Source organism: Canis lupus, chromosome 26 (assembly GCF_011100685.1).
Source record: "Canis lupus familiaris isolate Mischka breed German Shepherd chromosome 26, alternate assembly UU_Cfam_GSD_1.0, whole genome shotgun sequence".
NCBI lineage: Eukaryota > Metazoa > Chordata > Mammalia > Carnivora > Canidae > Canis > Canis lupus.
Window position 1 is genome coordinate 34756438 of NC_049247.1, and position 18493 is coordinate 34774930.

At 38.1% G+C, this 18493-nt stretch overlaps 1 protein-coding gene across 2 annotated transcripts in view; it reads left to right on the plus strand.

Annotated features, from left to right (window-relative positions):
* The window catches only part of PCDH15 (protocadherin related 15), a 737973-nt gene that overhangs the window by 681680 nt on the left and 37800 nt on the right, over positions 1-18493 (plus strand). For both annotated transcript variants that reach the window (XM_038576025.1, XM_038576024.1), the window contains exon 27: positions 2144-2232. In XM_038576025.1, coding sequence (XP_038431953.1) covers positions 2144-2232 — 89 coding nt within the window. The remainder of the gene's footprint in view (positions 1-2143; positions 2233-18493) is intronic.

The following is an 18493-nucleotide window of genomic DNA, read 5'->3' on the forward strand; positions in this document are numbered from 1 at the left end:
ATATTCAGAGTGGACAACCCTACAGGATGGATGGCCATGGCAACCCTCTATTGAAGGAACCATATATGAGGAATAACTACCCTTGTTCATTTCTTCCCTTCTCCAGTATTCTGTTGATGTTCTCCACTGCTCAGCCCACCCATGACCCATGTCATCACCCAGGAGCCTTTCAGTCAGAGAGTGGAATTAGGAACCAATTCAGCACCAGTCCAGGAGGATGGATCCTTTGTCTTGAGGCCATGGTTCTGGCACCTCTGGGGGCTCCAGAGGCCATAAGATGAGGTCTGGTGACAGGTTAAAAAAGAAATTCTGGTCAAATGTAAACAGAATGTATTTTTGATACCTCAGTTTTACCTCCGTCTCTTTTTTTTACTCAGGACCCATAAGAAAAGACAAAGTTACACAAAAATTGCGTCAATCCCTTTTTCTAATGAAGTCAGATTATTTTTTTCCTCTAAAGCCATAATCGGGATCAATGTACATGTTTGTGGGAAATTTGGACACATGGACCTGGATGGCAATAGTGAGCTAGAGGTACAGGATTGGAACTGGCGGTGTGACCTGTTTGAGTCTACATGGAAAGCAGACAGACCCCTGGCTTAATATAGTCTGTTCGCACAAATTATGAGACTCACACATAGTTTGAAAGATTTCTATTTAGTTGAAATATTTCATGTAATATTTTGGTTTTCTTCTCTTGAAAAATACAAAGATTCAGCAAATCTGGACCTTTTCTCTCAGGTGGCAATATTCATTAGAAATGAGTTGTGGGATCTCTGATTTGTCACACTCCCATTTCTCACTATCATTTTCTGCTTTTGGCTACTTCCCCCATTTAAGCTACTTGCCTGGTCCTTGAAGCTCTTTGACTTTTTGACTTTTGATAGGGTATTGATGGGAAACCCTATGTAAAGAACCTAAAGCCTATATTAAAAATACATGCCAATATGAAATTATCCCCTAGTATAAATTATATTCAGATGTGCGGTGCTAAATATGTTAATCCAGAACATTCAGTTCATGCTTCTGATGAATATGCATTTATACATTTTTCAGTTGTGTATAATGTGTGTGTATGAAAATATGTGATTTAACTTTACATTTTCTATCTCCATATTGGTTAATAGTTAAGAACACACATTCTTGAGTTCGCCTGCACTTAATCTGGTCTAAGATATTAAAAGTCTCTTTATTAGTTTTTTTTTTATTATTTATTTAAAAAGTGGAATGGGGGCACCTGGGTGGCTCAGTCAGTTGAGTGTTTGACTCTTGATTTCGGCTCAGGTCATGATTTCAGAATCCTGGGATGAAGCCCTGCATCCCACTCCATGCTCAGCATGGAGTCTGTTTGAGATTCTCTCCTTCTCCTTCTGCTCCCTCCCCAAATAAGTAAATCTTTTAAAAAATAAATAAATAAAAATAACAAAATAAAAAGTGGAATGGTAATAATAACTGACTGATATGTGGTATTTAGAATTAAATGAGTGAAAAACTATAGAGTATTGAGGAAAAAAATACGTGATAGGTCATACACACTGAATAGATACTATTTTTCCGTTTTTCTAAAGAAAGGATTCAGTAAATGTTAGCAGAATAGAATTGATTTGTAAACAGCTGCTAAATTAGCTCATTTTAGTCCCATATGTAAATGTGATCTCTTTATTCACACAAACATAGACCTGACTAAAGCAGACATGAAGACTATATATGATGATTCCCCATAGGATGAATTATTCTAACTAGTCATATCTCCACTTCATAGTCACACTGGATAAGTGATCCCTCAAGATTGTAAAACCTGTGTTATCCATTATCTTGGGTGTCCTTAAATATCCCAATTAGGAAAGTTTGCATACCTTCTTCCATGTCTTAGAAAATAACCAACAAAACAAAGACACACAAACCAAGCAGAGTGGAAGTCACTGAGGGTCCTGGAACTTCTTAGACAACAGCCATAGTCCATCAGTCTCCACCTGCCCCAATAAGGAGTAGACACTGTGTAACTAAAAGTGTCATTTATTCCTACATTAAAATGGGGAAGCCTGGGGTCTCTGCATAGTAGGGAAGAACTGGACATGTCAACGCTTTAGTTCTAGAAGTGCTAGAACTGGTTCTGAATGGGTTCTGGTTTTCCTCCCTCCAGGTCTCCGTGGTCAATCAGCTGGACATGCAGGTCATCGTTTCGAACGTGCCCCCGACTCTGGTGGAAAAAAAGATTGAAGATCTTACAGAGTAATGGTTTTGTGTTTCTTATATATTTATTTTCATATGCCTCTAATTTTATGGGATTAGGTCCTTTTAATCATTATAGGTTCAGATCAAACATATATTATAAAACACCATCTTAATAATTCAGCTTACCCTTTTCCTGAAACAGATGGCTTCATTTAATATACGCGAAGCTTCCGAGAGTGCCTTCAAGGAGGTATGAAAAGTAGATGTGTGAAGATGTTATTATTCAGGATGCTTTGACTAATGCCTCAACAGAACCTCAAAACCCTGCATATAAGAAATAAATCCTAACATTCATTATTAGAGTATATATCTTGATTTTGCGGCCCCAAATTATTCAAAAAGCTCATTATCTCAGCGACCCAGCTAGTCCAGAGAATGCCATTTCTCAAAGTGATGTATCTAGGTGGCTAAAGCTTATTCTTTCAAAAACCATGAAGACTAATTTTAAACAATATACATTTTGAATTATTCCTGAATACATGCCACGTTGTACCTTTTGATCTGTGTACACCGAACATGTCAGTGTTGACTCAAAGTCGTGACTATTTATGAAGCTACAGTTCTCTAATATTCTGAATGCTATAGAGGATGATTAAAATGCCTTTCTAGCTCACTCTGAGCTCTTCTAACCTAGCCTGACATCATTTCATAATTTTTATATGGGCGCTTACTTATTTTGTGTCTCCCCTTGAGTTCAGGCTGACAGAGGTCAATCATCACTGCTTCTCTCTGGCAAAGTATCCCTCATTTCCAAGTTGCCAGAAGAAGCTTCAGATATCAGACAGCTAAATTTTCTGTAATTATGTGTCAAATACAACAGGTAAAGCACTGATGGAAGCTTGAGTGCTTCTCCAGTAATGAAAACATATGTGCTCTGTAACAATTATTTCTTGCTGTTTCACAACTTAACCTTTCCGTGTCATGGGCAGTGTCCTATGGAGAAAGTCATTCTCAATGTTTATGCTTGGAATATCAATTATGCAGTGTCTGAGCTACTTCTGCAAATAGGTTTATACACATTTAGTGTCTGTTAAAATAATAGCTGATTACACCTGAGAAAATCAGGAACCACACCTGTCTCTGAGCCACTTTAATGTTATCCATGGAAGCAGGCTTTGTCTGATTGTAGCATCAAGAAGGTGGTACAACCATAATCAACCTCTTGCCCTTTGTTCTGCTCCATTTTTCTTCACAGTATTATCTAATATTTTCATTATATGTCAATTTCCCACCAAAGTACAAGCTTAATGAGGTTAGGAAATCTATCTTTCATTGTTATAATTCCAGTTATAGAGTGGGCACCCAAAGCACTTTATTGAATGAAAATTTTATACAAGTAGAATCATGATTCCCCTTTCTCATACTGAAACAAAATTTATGAAAGCTGAAAAAAATGACAACAAAGAAGTATAATTCCTTAGGAGTTTATATTTTTTTTCCCTCTTATGTGGAAATGAAGATCTGAATGAGAAAAACCAGGCGCCTTTCAAGTCTTGAGAGAAATGTATCCCTGTGAAAGGGGCTTTGGCTTCTGTAACATTAGTTTAGAAACACGAGCTGGGGCAAATAATGTCCCCTTCCCCAGACTGCATCACCATTTCTAGTTATCTGTTCATAAAAATAATAAAGCTAATATCATGGGGTTGTTGAGGACCCCATGAGGGGTCCATTGAGGACCACAGGAATTGTGCCTGTTCAATGGATAACAGATATTCTGACAAATGAGATTAGTGACCCAGTCAGGAGGATTGAGATAGAGATCCCAGGTTTTCCATTCTACCCAAAGAGGGTAGTTTAGTATGGAGCTCAGATTATGGATTCAAACAGAGAAGTTGCAATCTTATAGCTGTGTGACCTCTGAGCAAGAAACTTAACACTTAGGGCCACACATCTTCATCTTGAAAATTAGAACAATGATGACCATCTTCGTTGCTTTGTGAAAGAATTACGCTGGAACTTGCTAGTGCAGTAAGCATAGCAGGCACATACCTGATTCCTTATCGTAGATTTTTAAAAATCTGGGTTAATTTAGATAACAAAAATTTGTGATCCCTTTAAAAAATAGAATTTATTTGTAGAGCAATTTTATATTTGCAGCGGCAAAATTAAGCAGAAGATATAGGGAGAATTCCCATATGGCCCCTTCCCTCACTATCAATCTGGCCCTAGGCTGGCACGTGTGTTACAAGCAGCAAGTCTACACTGACACATGGCAATCGCCCAAAATTCATAGTTGACATTAGGTTTGCTCTTGGTGGCATACATTCTGTGGGTTCGAACCAATTTGTAATGACATCTGTCTATCACTATAGTATCCATACAGAGTAGATCCACTGCTCTCCAAGTCCTCTCTCCACCTGTTCATCTCTCCCTTCTCTCTTCCCCTGGCAACCACCGATCCTTTACTGTCTCCATAGTTTTGCCTTTTCCGGAACGTCATATGATTGGACTGATAAGATGTGTAGCTTTTCCGATTCCTATTTGGAAGCTGCGAGTGGTAGTGATAAGAACGGTTAGATCTGATTCCACACGATTCAGCACCTTAGCAGCCAGAGGAAGAAGAAAAACACATGTAAGGAAGTAGACACCAGAATGACAGTTTATAGGAGTTCATTGCTCCAGTGGCCAGGCTAACCAACACCCCCATTCCCTGTAGACGTTCTCAGATCGCAAGTCACACCATCACCAAAGCCATTTTCTGTATCCCATGAAACATCCTTACCCTACGAAGTGGGGAACCTGAATTTCATATGATCATCACTTTTATTTCTTCCTGTAGGCAGCCCTGTACGTGAGGCCAGATCATAAATCCACAGTTTTCTCAGTACGGGTAAAATCAGTGCAAACTGGGAGGGTCGATAAAAGAAAAATGTAATGGCCTAATACATTCATTTCATGATGGAGAAGGTTTCGCAGAGGGGATCTGTATCCTTTGATGGCAGAGAATACAATGCCCAGAAAACAGAAAGCACCTTTAAATGGGTGTTGTCATAGTGATGGTGATGATTATTCCCCATTCCCCTGGAATTGGCATAAATGGCCCTGCGCTGAAAATTGTTTTATCATTTTTGATATTTTGGGCTTATAGAATTAACCAATGGGCCTTTCTGGTGAAACATATTTCTTTTAAATTGCATTAATGTATTTAGCATGTTCCATTGAGAATCTGTGCTCACAGGTGGCCTTTCATGTCTATGTTCTGAAGTATTTAGGTGGAATTTAGGATTTATCTCTTCCTGGGCCTTTTGTTTCTCTTACTTAGACATTCTTGAGATTAAGGAGTGGGATAAATGACTGCTAGGGTAAGGATTGGAAAACTCTACCTACTAGCAAACCACTGGCAACAGTGTCTGAAGAAGAAGGTAGGAAATGCTTGCATCCGTGTCTCTGTTCTCCTTCTGCTTCTTCATGGAACCCAAATGAGTAAAAGAAGCGTGGGATTCTAAAATGTAAATCTTTAAGAATCTGCATAAATGGCATTTTTGAAAACTATACTTGAAGGACTTTTTAGAAACAGGGTGGTACAGCAGAGATTGGGATGATCATTGAGGTCACAGAGTTGCTCAAATACTTCACTTACTTTCTAAATGCAAAATGAATATTCAGTGATAGTAGGATTTTACTGAAGTAGGCGTTGATTTGATGTAGAAGGGCCCATCTCCATGATATATTTATACAGCATCTGAAATGTACCTGTGTAAGTAACTTACAGCTCCTTGGATTAAGGTTACAAAACATACTTAGAAATCTAGCCAAGATGTACATTTCTAGGAGGAGAATTATGAAGCCTCTTGGAAAGAGAACCTATGAAACAGCAAACAATATATGCTAGCACTTATATTTTCTTAAATCAGTGTAATAAAGACTGGCCTTGAAGGGACAGGTCAAATGGAAAGGTAAATCAATAAATACGTTAGCTTGGATCATTCTTATGGTCTCCTTAGTTAGAGCTGGAGGTGGGAGTTCAGGACACCATTTATAAAAGGACAGACATTAATATTGTAAATATTAATGATAGTAGACCAATAATACATTTAAAAACAATCTTTATAGTATTATTTACATTTTTACTACATTATTTCTCCATTATAGTTTTTAAATGTTAACAGTAATTTAAAAACAATACTTTTGGGACGCCTGGGTGGTTAAGCATCTGCCTTTGGCTCAGGACATGATATCCGGTCTGGGGATCAAGTCCCACATCAGACTTCCTGCGAGGAGTCTGCTTCTCCCTTTGCCTGTGTCTCTGCTTCTCTCTCTGGGTCTCTCACAAATAAATAAATGAAATCATTAAAAAGATAAATAAATAAAAATAAGTAAATAAAAATAAATAAAAACAATACTTATGATTTTAATGACAGTACTAGTGTAAGTAAAACTTTATTTCCAAAAACATATAATAGTCTGAATTTAGCCTGTATGCTTGCCAAGTCATAATTTAGAGTGTTATACTCTCCAGATAGAAGAAAAAAAAAACTTATTTATTCTATTCAAATTCCTTTAAGAAAACACCTTGAGGAACATCTCATGTAAACTTCCTAAGTGATGTCTTAACTGCCCCCCTACCCAGGATTCCTTTTGAGTTCAGAGAACCCTAGACTCAAGTGCCTGGCCCATCAGTGACCAGCTGGGAGGTATCAGGCTAGTCAATTAAACTCTTTAAGTCCTAATATTCATATGTGAAGCTGGAAATTTATTCATTAAATAAAAAGTAGTTACTGGTTGTAAACAAGCACTGGAGATGTAACAGTGAACAGAGCAAAGTCTCTGTTCCCCTGGAGCTTACATTCTGTTGGGGGAAAACAGGAAATAAAAATAATTATTTTTAAATTTAATTTATTTAATTAAAACATTTAATTAATTTTATTAAAAATATTTACAAAAGTATAACATTATTTATATATATAACATATAATATGTGGGCAATAACAAAAATACAAGTGGCAATATGAAATGATAGAAGAAAGGTACTATTTAATATGGGATGACTGGAAAAGCCTTCTTTTTTTTCTTTTTTTCTTTCTTTCTTTTTTCTTTCTTTTTTTTTTTTTTTTTTTTTTTTTTTTGAGAGAAGCCTTCTTATCAGCTGAGGTCTAAGCAGAAAGACATTAAGAGAGAGACCCATGTGGCTACTCTGATGAGGGAGGTGGGGGGTGATGTGGGGAGAGTGTTTTCCCAGAGAGAGGATACTGCTGATGTGAAAACCCAGCTGTAGGAGCATGGCTGTCCTATCGAGATAGGAAATGAGTATATAGGATTTCACAGGCCAGCTGGAGGATTTAACGTCTTACTCTGTATGAGACACAAAGTCCTTAGAGCTGATGGTCCAGTATAGTAGCCACTAGGCATCTGAGTCCTTGAAAGGTGTGGCAGGTCCAAATGGAAGGTGATCTAAGTATAAAAATACACACCCGATTTAAAAGAATTGGTGCTCCCCCCACACACACAAAAGAGAGACAATATCATGAATATTTTTGATGGATTATATGTTGATATAATAATTTTTGGATATATTAAGTGAAATAAACATATTAAAATTCATCTCACCATTTTTGTTTTTAATCTTTTAATGTGGGTACTAAACTTTTTGAATTTTGGGATCCCTAGGTGGCACAGTGGTTTGGCGCCTGCCTTTGGCCCAGGGCGCGATCCTGGAGACCCGGGATCGAATCCCATGTCGGGCTCCCAGTGTATGGAGCCTGCTTCTCCCTCTGCCTGTGTCTCTGCCTCTCTCTCTCTCTCTCTGTGTGACTATCATAAATAAATAAAAATTTTAAAAAAGTAAAATAAAATAAAATTTTTGAATTTTCATGTGACTTGCATTATATATATATATATTTATATATATTTTTTATTTATATATATATATATTTTGCATTATATTTCTTTTGGCCTACACTGCCTGTAAGTTTTGCACAGAGAAATAATGTTCCAGCTTAAGTTTTAAAAGGTTGTTGAGTAGAAGATGGAGTGACCAGCTGTGAGTCTGTAGCAGGGGTCTAAGGAGAGGCCATTGGTGGTTTGGACTGGTGGTAGCAGTGGACACAAGGAGAGGTGATTAGATCAAGGGTATATTCTCCAGGTACAGCCTTTAAAACTTGTCAAGGATTAGATGTGTGAGCAAAAGCAAGAAGCAATAATGACTCCTTGGTTTGAGGTCTGAGCTGATGGAAAAAATAAAAATAATATTTTTCTTATTTGGCCACTGAAGAATTTGATAGCATGATCTGTGAGAAAGTCATGGTATTCTGTTCTTGGTGAGCGTTGACTTTATTTAGCAAGATTTGTTTTTTTCCCATCATCTTTCTTGTCTGCTGTATTTTGAATGAACTTGGTGTAAGTTCACACTTGGCAATCACACACTGATTTTAAGTGTACTTAGGAAAAGGTTGTGTGTTTGAAACTGGGGAGGTTATCACCAGAAGCTCATCATAAATGATCTAATTTTTAAAAGAATGAAATATAGACATCTTAATATACAACTCAAAAACAACATCTTCTATAATGGGTATGTAATAGCTATAAAAACTGAAACCGGGCATAAAAATAAAACACTAACTTAACATAAAATGAAATTCTACTTCTTAATATTCAATATGACTTTTATAATTCATTATTACTTGAAAAAAAGCATAAGTATGATTTGGTTTTATTCAAAGCTTTGGTGATTCTTTGTTTCAACACGAAGCAAATTCAGCTGCTTTTTTTTTTTTTCTGAAATACTCAGTTTGGGGCTTTATTTTGGCAGAGAAGGAGAAGTAATCTCTTTTTTGCGAGAGCAAATACTTACTTTCTATTTGTGGTAAGAAGTCATAGTTCTTTACAGAATTGAAGCTAGCCCAGAATGCAATTAGACTTTTACAAAATAGTGTCTCATGTTGTTACTCATGCACATTCTAGTAATATCTTTAATGCTTAATTCCTTGAAATGTGGAAAAGTAGAGAAATTTGAAGTCCAGTTTGTACTTCATGTCATAGCAAATTTTTTAATTATCCTCAATATGTCAGTATTGAGCTAAACACATGGAATCATAGTTACAAAGAGGATTGCTCCTTGACTCTCACTTCAGGTGTCCTATTTGTGAGCATTACAATGCCCAATTTTGTCTAAATTCTTAGTTAATATTTGGAGGTATGCCATCATAGCACAATGTGAATAAGTTATTTACATTAAAGATTAAACTTCTGTCAAAATGGCTCAAATTCACAGGACTTGGTGTTTTGTTTCTGATAATAGCTTTCAGATATATTAGGGTAAATTCTTAATTTTTAAATTTCATATCACATGGATTTTCCAAATTCATATACAGTTGACCCCAAACAACCTAGAGCTCGGGGATGCTGTACTGTTGAAAGTCCACGTATAACTTTTGACTCACCAGAAACTTAACTACTAATAGCCTGCTGTTGACTGAAGCTTTACCAAAAACACAGTTGATTAACACATATTTTATATGTTATATGTGTTATATGCTACATCCTTATGATGAAGTAATTTAGAGAAAAGAAAATGTTAGTAAGAAAATCATAGAGAAGAAAACGTACATTCAAGGTACTATCCTGTAAAAATGCCATATATATGTGGATCCGCTCAAACCTGTGGTGTTCAGGGGTCATGTGTATATTTTCCTCCATGCAGAATTAACCAAAAACAAGTGACTTATCAACTAGACTTTACTTTTTCTTAAGATTCCATTGTATAGTAATTCAGTAAATAATGATGTGTGCTGGCGTCCTGCTGTCAATAGGTTTGTTTTGTATTATAATGATCAGAATACACATCATTCGTTCATTAACAAATTTCAGAATCTTTATAGTGAAAACTATATTAGTTCCTGTTGGGAAAAATTAAAAGTACCGAGGGATAATAAATCGACTTTCTCAGTTAATATTTGCCATCTGGTACATGTAATCTAGAAAAATTTAAATATATAATTGTGCCACTCTCCCATTTTTCTCAGCAATATGCATTTACAAAAAAAATGGGCTTAATTGTAAAATTTACATGATACATTTTGGCAGAATCAGTATTTTTTTCTCCTTTTGTCTTTTCTTTCTTTTTCTTTCTTTCTTTTTTTCTTTTTCTTTTTTCATTTCTTTTTTTTTTGTTTTGTTTTGTTTTGTTCTCAAACCTTTGAAAACTATGAAAAAAATCCAAAGCAAATAAAATATGTCTTGTAACTCCATTGGGGATGTTTTAATTTTACTTTTATTTTAAAATAATGCTTGAAATATTTGAACTGGGCACCTGTATGATTCAGTCAGTTGTCTGCCTTTGGCTCAGGACATGATCCCAGGGTCCTGGGACTGAGTTCTGCATCATGCTCCCTGCTCAGCAGGTAGTAGGCTTCTCCCTCTCCTTCATGCTCTCTCTCTCTCTCTCTCTCAAATAAATAAAAGAAAGAAAGAAAGAAAGAAAGAAAGAAAGAAAGAAAGAAAGAAAGAAAGAAAATAGCAAGCTTGAAGACTAGATTTTGATTGAGGGAGAAATCAATTTAATTTATAAGACAATTATAATGAAGGTACCAGCATATTAGCTCTAGTATTCTTATTTTAACTTATGATTTGTGACATGATAGATAGATGGGTACTTATTAACACAGTATTAAAGTGAATTTAAAAAGTTCAATGGCAGTTAATAAAAGGCAAAGTTAATTTATACAGAGCTATATAGTCTATCCTGTGATTTGAGGAAAGTGCTTTTTATACTCCAAAAGTAAAATCCATTCACAAAATCAATGAAGAAAGGCATTTTCCAGCTTCCTATTGTACTTATCTTTTCATCCAAAAAATCTTTGGAAAAACAACTGGGGAGACTGGAGAGAGAAGTAGAAACAAGTAGAATGCCATAACCTCTGTTTTACTTTTCCCAAATATCACACCATTCAGTTCATTTTCCTTTTCAGAGATTTTGCTTGCACCAAATAGAAGTAGAATGTGGAGGTAGGGTGAAAGATCATTATGTGTGACTCCATTAAAACATGAGTCACTTTTGCTTTATAAAGCTTTTCAAAATTCATAGTGAGCATTTGTTCCTTTCAAAATTCTTCTTTCTATCATATTCTTTTAAGTTTCATGGTGCAGAAATTTCACCTAATAGAACAGCTTACTTTTTTTTTTTTTCAAGTAGGCTCTACACCCAGTGTGGAGCCCAGCATGGGGCTTGAACTCACAACCCTGAGATCAAGACCTGAGTTAAGATCAAGAGTGGGACACTTAACTGACAGAGCCACTCAGGTGCCCCAAACAGCTCATTATTTTTTATAATCAGACCCAACCTGTGGTACAAGGTAATAGATCATTTCCTTGTGCACCCACTCAGTTCCGACATCTGATGAGCAAGAGCCAATTCCTCTATTCTCTTAATTACACAGACGGTTCTTCTCTTAACTTTATCCAATTTGTGCACAATTTACCTCTCGGTATGGTGCAGCTTTTTTTTAACGTGAAAAATAAATTCAACCAAAGTTTTTTTTTAACCGAAGTTTAGATAAGAAAATTCAATTTATATCAGCAGCGATTTTAGATACTTTCATTTATATCTAAATTGTATTCTATGCTAAATACAATTATTTTTAATGTTCCATCTATTCAAAGAGAATTTCAAGCATTTTACAATGATGCATACAATAAAACAAAGTAATATATATTAACATGAGCCTTAAAATAAAGCAAACAGAATAGAAAAAAAAAAAAAAATAAGAGTCAAGAATGAGACTATCACAGGGATGATGTGACCAAGCCATACAGAATCACCAGAGGAGTCCTGAACTTGGTTTTCATAGTGTTAGGGCCAGAGTGAAAGAACCAAACCAAGGAAAAAACAAACAAACAAACAAACAAACAAGTTACAAAATTGAAAACAGAAAACAACAACACTTCTGGTGTAAAGACAAAACCATTTCTGAGTGAAATGCCAGATTGGAAGGGAATGTCCGTATCCAAGGACATCATAGGACGTACAGAGTGTGATGTACAAAGTGTCCCATGTTCTTAAAATGTTACCTGGGAGTGGTCTGGGTGGGGTCTCTGAGGGTCTGTATTAACAGGCATATCAGGAAAGCTTGTGTTGAGTCCCTGCAGCCATCTGTAGTGCCTGGGGGTGCTTTAGCCAGGCTTCTGCAAATCTCTGACAAGTATGTGGGGTGAGTCCCTATGATGCTGCTAGTTAAATGCAATCCATTTACTTCATCAAAAGGCTGAATGGGGTTTGCAATCAGAAAATGCGAGGAGTTTCTGTAAGGACCACAACAAAAAACTCATCTTTGCTGCGTGCTCTTTCCAACTTGTCGGGTTTTGTGCCCTTAGTGGATGCTAATTAACTTCTCGTAGATAGCTTTATGGCAGGTCTGATTACTTTCCCCGTTGTACAGATGAGCTCCCTAAGGCTTTGAGACGTAGTAATGTCCACAAAGACACAGATAGCAAGTGGTAGAGGTTTAATTTGAATCTCCAACCAAAGGCAGCAGCAGCCTGGGTTCCTAACCACTCCCTCTTTACAAGGCTTCTTAAGAGGGAAACTGAATTAAAAAATCCAGTGCATCCTTTCTTGGGCGTGGGCTGCTCCCTCACACACAAATTTTCTTCGTGGAATGGTAGCTTTAGGTTGGCTTCTTCGCCCAAATGGGTAATTGAGAAGATGACTGCTGCAATAATTTTAGTGTAAAAACTAAAAGGTAAATCAACCATGAGTAAATACCTACTTCAGCTACAAAGCTATTTCTGTAAGCCTCCACACTTAATTTTTTTATGATGCAATGTCTAGTTGAAACTCACTGAAGAGGTGCATATAGGTAACTGGATAAAGTGATGTTGTAAATTAAAATTTAGGGTCATCTACCAAAAAAACTTGGCTTGAGAATAAGTTAAGTGAGCCGGTTCATGATCGGTGACTTCAATTCGCGATTTAAAGGAAAAAGCTATTCACACAATACAAAAAAAAAAAAAAAAAAAATCAGTTAAATATGCCTTTCAATATTTATCGTAAAATGTATTAATTTACCCGACATTATTTTAAAAAGCTATTTAAATAAACTTTTACCTGTTTAAATTATAAACTAGTTTAAATTTTAATGAATTAATGTGGTGTTGCAAAAAATGTTTTATATACATGTATTTTCACAAAAAATTTATATGTGTATAAAACAAATTATATACAAATACACATATATAACACACTTAAACATATTTTAGGCAAATACATAGGTATTTATTTTATATAAATACATAGGAGTACATATTATATGCCTGTATTGTATATGTATACATATTACATATGCATATAAAAATACATATTGTATTAAATATACAAAGTATATTTATATGCATCTAAAATGTACATATTAATTATATTTAGAACTTTGCAGTTTTTGAAAATTTGTCTAGAGGTGGCCTAGTAACATATTACTAAGTATTGTGAGTACATAACGGATCTTTTAAACTAAAGTAGAACAATAAACCCCAAATAAAAATTTAGGTTTTAATGACTGTAACTATTATATTAATTCATTTGCACTATATTTGGTTCTTAGAAGATCAAAGACTATCCCTTCTTTGGAGAAAGTTTGTTATAATCAAATACTATTCAGGGCAGCCCAGGTGGCTCAGCAGTTTAGCGCCGCCTTCAGCCCAGGGTGTGATCCTGGAGACCCAGGATCGAGTGCCACGTCAATCTCCCTGCATGGAGCCTGCTTCTCCCTCTGCCTCTCTCTCTCTCTCTCTCTCTCTGTCTCTCATGAATGAATAAATAAATAAAATTTAAGAAAAAGTACTATTCTGCTATACATCTGTTTATACTATTTGTATTTGAAGTTGCTGTGTTGCTCCCAAGAACTTAGAGTCAAGGTAAATATAAATGACCACATTTTTCCAGAATGCATGTTATTTTTGAAACTCTCTAATGGGCAACCTGGCAACTTTAGGCAGAAAGCAAATTAAAGGGCTAGTGAAATGACAGAGAGAGGCTAGCAGGATGACTTAGACCAGGACGAGGAAAATGAGACACGTGCAGTACACCTTTGCAGTACACCTTGGCAGTGGGCTGAGGCTTCAGGCCGTGGAGGGAACTGCGCTGGAAGCTATTGAGCTAACAGTGTCTGTAAGAGGAAGGAACATCCACTAAGGAAAGGTCAAGACCAAAGGCAGGTGCAGGGCCTGGGAAGCAAGGACTGCGGGAGCGAGTCCTGTGAGTGACATCAGGCTGAGGAGCACAGAGGTCCTCAGTGAGTGAGTTCCAACCATTTTACACTCCGGGGTCATCTTCAACTCCAGAAACAAACTCCAGAGAGAAAGTGGCCTGGCCTGAGTCCCCGGCAGTCCTGTTTGGGCAAGATGAGGCAGGACAGGAGCGTGGTGGGCACCAGGCTAATGCCTCCACTGAGATCAGGAGGGTTGTAGGGGGAGAAAGGAAAGCCCTGCAGCCAAGACCCAACAAAGTTCAAATGGGCCATGGGGGTGATAATGCCTTTGTCGTCGATGCCTTCTTTTCGTGTATGTGATGAGGACTCAGTACGAGTCTTGTGGTATGGACAGCACAGTCTGTCATGGAAATAACTGGCCCTCAGAGAGCTGAGCTTCCACGTGCCATCAGGACACAGCCTATAGGATGACGGCTCATGACCACAGTGGGCGGCGGGGGGCTCGCTTAGGCCGTGCGCATCATTGTTTGTCATTGTTGGTGGCAGAAGAAACTTAGTGTGTTTCGAACACACTAGCTGGTTCGAACAGTTTTCAATTATAATTAAGCAGTGCTGATGCGAGTCTGTGTGTCTTAATTGAGAGAGAAGCAGCCAATGCAATTGGAAATGTGGGGCCTCGTGGCTGTTTCACCACGGACCTAGCGGGTCCAGGAAAGGGGATCATGGGTAATCATTAGTCTAGTGTAGTTTGCTAAAAATTCTTTGCATATCCCCCACCTTGGCTGGTAATACGCACTCATTGCATAAGACTGCAGAGGAGTGAGAGAAGCCATCTCCTTTAGCTGTCTACCTGTGTGTCAAGTGAAAACAAATCTGGATTCGGAAGAGAAACTTGTATTTCTGAGGACTGTTCTAAGGGCAGAGAGAGGACATAAGAGACGAGGGAGGAGAACCATTGTACTAGAACGGTCTGACCCAGAGGTTCCACAGGACACAAGGGTTTGGAAGAAAAAGCCTTTCTTTGATTGGGGGCATGAGCAAGGGTAGGAAAAAACCACTGCAGGCCAATGGGGTGACAGGTCTGTGGACCCAGGCCAGAGCATGTCTTACCCCAGCATCAGGTATTCTGGGAGCGGCCTTGCGGCCTGTCCACTGTTAGAGGCTGAGCAGATGGTTCGGAATCCAGAAACTTGAAGGGAGGCGCAAAGCTCAACTGATATTTGGTTAACAAGAATGTTTGTTGGTTTGTTTGATTGATCCATTGGGACAAAGCAGTTCATCTGCTGATCATGTCTGAGGCAAAGAATGGGAATTCGGAGGATCTGTGCCTGGCTTCCCTCCCATGGCTTAGAGAAGGATGGTTGTGCAACAAATGGCTTCCAGGAACACAGCTGGCTGGAGGACGTCTTGCTGTTGTCCAGGAGCAAAGAGCTGCCGTAAAATCCAACACTGCCACCTGTACACGGGGCTGTTGTCTGAACTCTCCTCCCTATTTCCAGGGACGGAAGTAGCCAACATACTCCAGTGTATTTCCTTGTTCGGTGTCCACATAGTATTATTTCTTTAGAGATGCCAAACAGTGTGCACTTGATGGCAGGTATGAAACCACTGGGCAATCAGGACATTATAAAACAGAGGCCCCATCCCCTTCCAATCTAAAACAGAGCCCTAGATTTCTTTTCCTAAAATGTGATATCAGCCCATCTCTGAAACTTTTCTTCTATAAAACACCAGAGGGAGGGGGAGGGCAGGTGACCGAAATTTGTGGGAGGAAAGCAGAGCACTGTTCATGGAAGCTCTTATTTGAAAGTGCCAGGCATGGAAGTCTCCCAAGGACCCTGGGGACAGAGGACAGGATGTCCTATAGGATGTCAGCTGGAGAGGACTGGTTAAGGTTCAGCTGATTTTGAGAACAGGATTGTTCTAGGGATAAGCAGCCACTGTGTGAGTAGTCTGGGGAAAACAGGACGGCCCAGCTCATGTGCCAGGGGTAGACCTGCGCGGGCCACGGTGGAAAACCCACAGGCCTGCGGGGTCTCCCTCAGAATATCGTATTTCAATAAATACCTCTCTCTCGCTGTTTTGATTTTTGCAGTTGAGTGCATTTTTCTCCACATTGTAGACCTAAAGCACCAGCAGACTGTATCATCACATAGTACCTGGTGGCTATGCATAAATCCCAGTTTTCTTGAGGTGTCAGGCAGCTTTAATAGCCTGCCGTGTAAGACTCTGGTTATACCACTGCCACCATAACTTTTGCTCATACACGAAATACTGGACTTTGCAAGGAAACAGCCCAGATGGTACAGGATGATGCAGAGAAGGGGTCCGTGCTCCACGTGCAATACAAAAGGCAACTGAAAGAAGCAGCCGGCTCTCTGAAAAAAGTGGGACCCTCTTTCAAGAGCCCTCTGTGCCTAGGTCGACACTTCAAGGGAAATAATTAAGCATCAGAAATTGACCTCTGAGCTCTAGTCTTTCCTTTATGCTTTTCTTTAAACAAAGAATAATCCATAAACATTGACTTATTCCAAAATGAACAACCAGAAAAGGTCAGAGCCTCTCTAGGTCAACTAGATAATTACTGGAAGTGTTTCTGCAGTTAAGCATTGCATGTATTGATCTGGTTTCAAAAGATTCATGCCTCTTGCATATGTCGCCAGACATATATTCATATTCATTAATATGAATTAATCTATATATTAATAATATGTAGATATTAATACTTGACTATGTGGTTCTTGCGTGGCTAATAATCAGGGATTCTGTTGTGTCTTTTCTTCCTCTGAGTTATTGAGTTGACTGGGCATGTAGTAAGTTCTTCGTCTCCGTAAAGTCTTTCCTACCTTGTTTCCCCCATTCTACTCTTGGCCTCACTGCAGATGGTTCACCACCCAGCGGCCAGTGTGCTTCCGTTACATGTAAGGCCGCACACATTACTTCCATGTTGAAACTCCAGCAATGGATCCTGGTTTTACTCAGAACAAAAGGTAACGCCCGTCCAGCCTTTACAAGGCCCTGTGTGATCTGCCCCTACCTTCTCTGCTCCAGCCACACTTGTACACCTGGCACTTCACACGGGGCATTAGCCATTTCCTCTTCTTGGAAGGCTCCTGCCGGCAATGTCCACCTTACTCACTGTCTCCTCGGAGTCTGCTCACATGGCGACGTTTCCTAACCAATTCTATTATTTTATTATCTTGTCTATCTTGCTCAGTTAGAAAGCAAGTTCTGTGATGTCGGAGATCATGGGTTTGCTCACTGATATATTCCATGTGTCTAGAACAGTGCCTGCACCAGAGGGTGCATTCAATAAATATCTATGGAATGAAAGAATGAAAATAAATGAATGATTGGATGAAAATTTCCACTTACCACTTACCTGAGTGTTGCTATAAATTTATTTAAAAACTATGATTCCAAAAAATATATATATAAATAAAATAAAAACCATGATTCCAACTTAATCTTTTACATTTTTAAACTCTGAAAATTTAGGCAAATATTTTTTTTTTTGGGAGGGGGGACCTGAGTGGCACAGTTGGTTAAGCTTCTGACTGTTGGTTTCAGCTCAGGTCGCGGTCTCAGGGTGGTGAGATCAAGCCTGAGTCGGGCTCCGTGCTTAGCACGGAGTCTGCTTGAGGTTCGCCCACTCTCTGCTCTCTGTCCCTCCCCCTTCCTCCTTTTCTTTCTCTCACTCTCTCTTTCAAATAAATAAATAAATTTAAAAAAAAAAAGATTTTTTTAAGAAGTTGGGGAAGTGGAAATAGGAAGCTGAAGAGTTTTTAAAAATATGACTACATGGTTTTCTCATGCCCATTATAGGAAATTCAAGTAATGTAATATAAAGAGGAAAGTTTTCATGAACTTTTTTATGGCACACTCAAAATCACACCACCCGGACCTAAGCATTAGTAACACTATATAAATATCGTTGCAGACATCTCCCTTGATATAGGGAGAAATGCACAATACAGATATTACACATAAACAACGTTTTCTCTGTATACGTATGTGTCTGTATGGTAGTGTGCAAATAATTTGTTCTTAATGAATTTACATGTAGTAAATTCTCAGGACACTTGGTTCCAAACCATATGTATGAATTGGTTTGACGTACT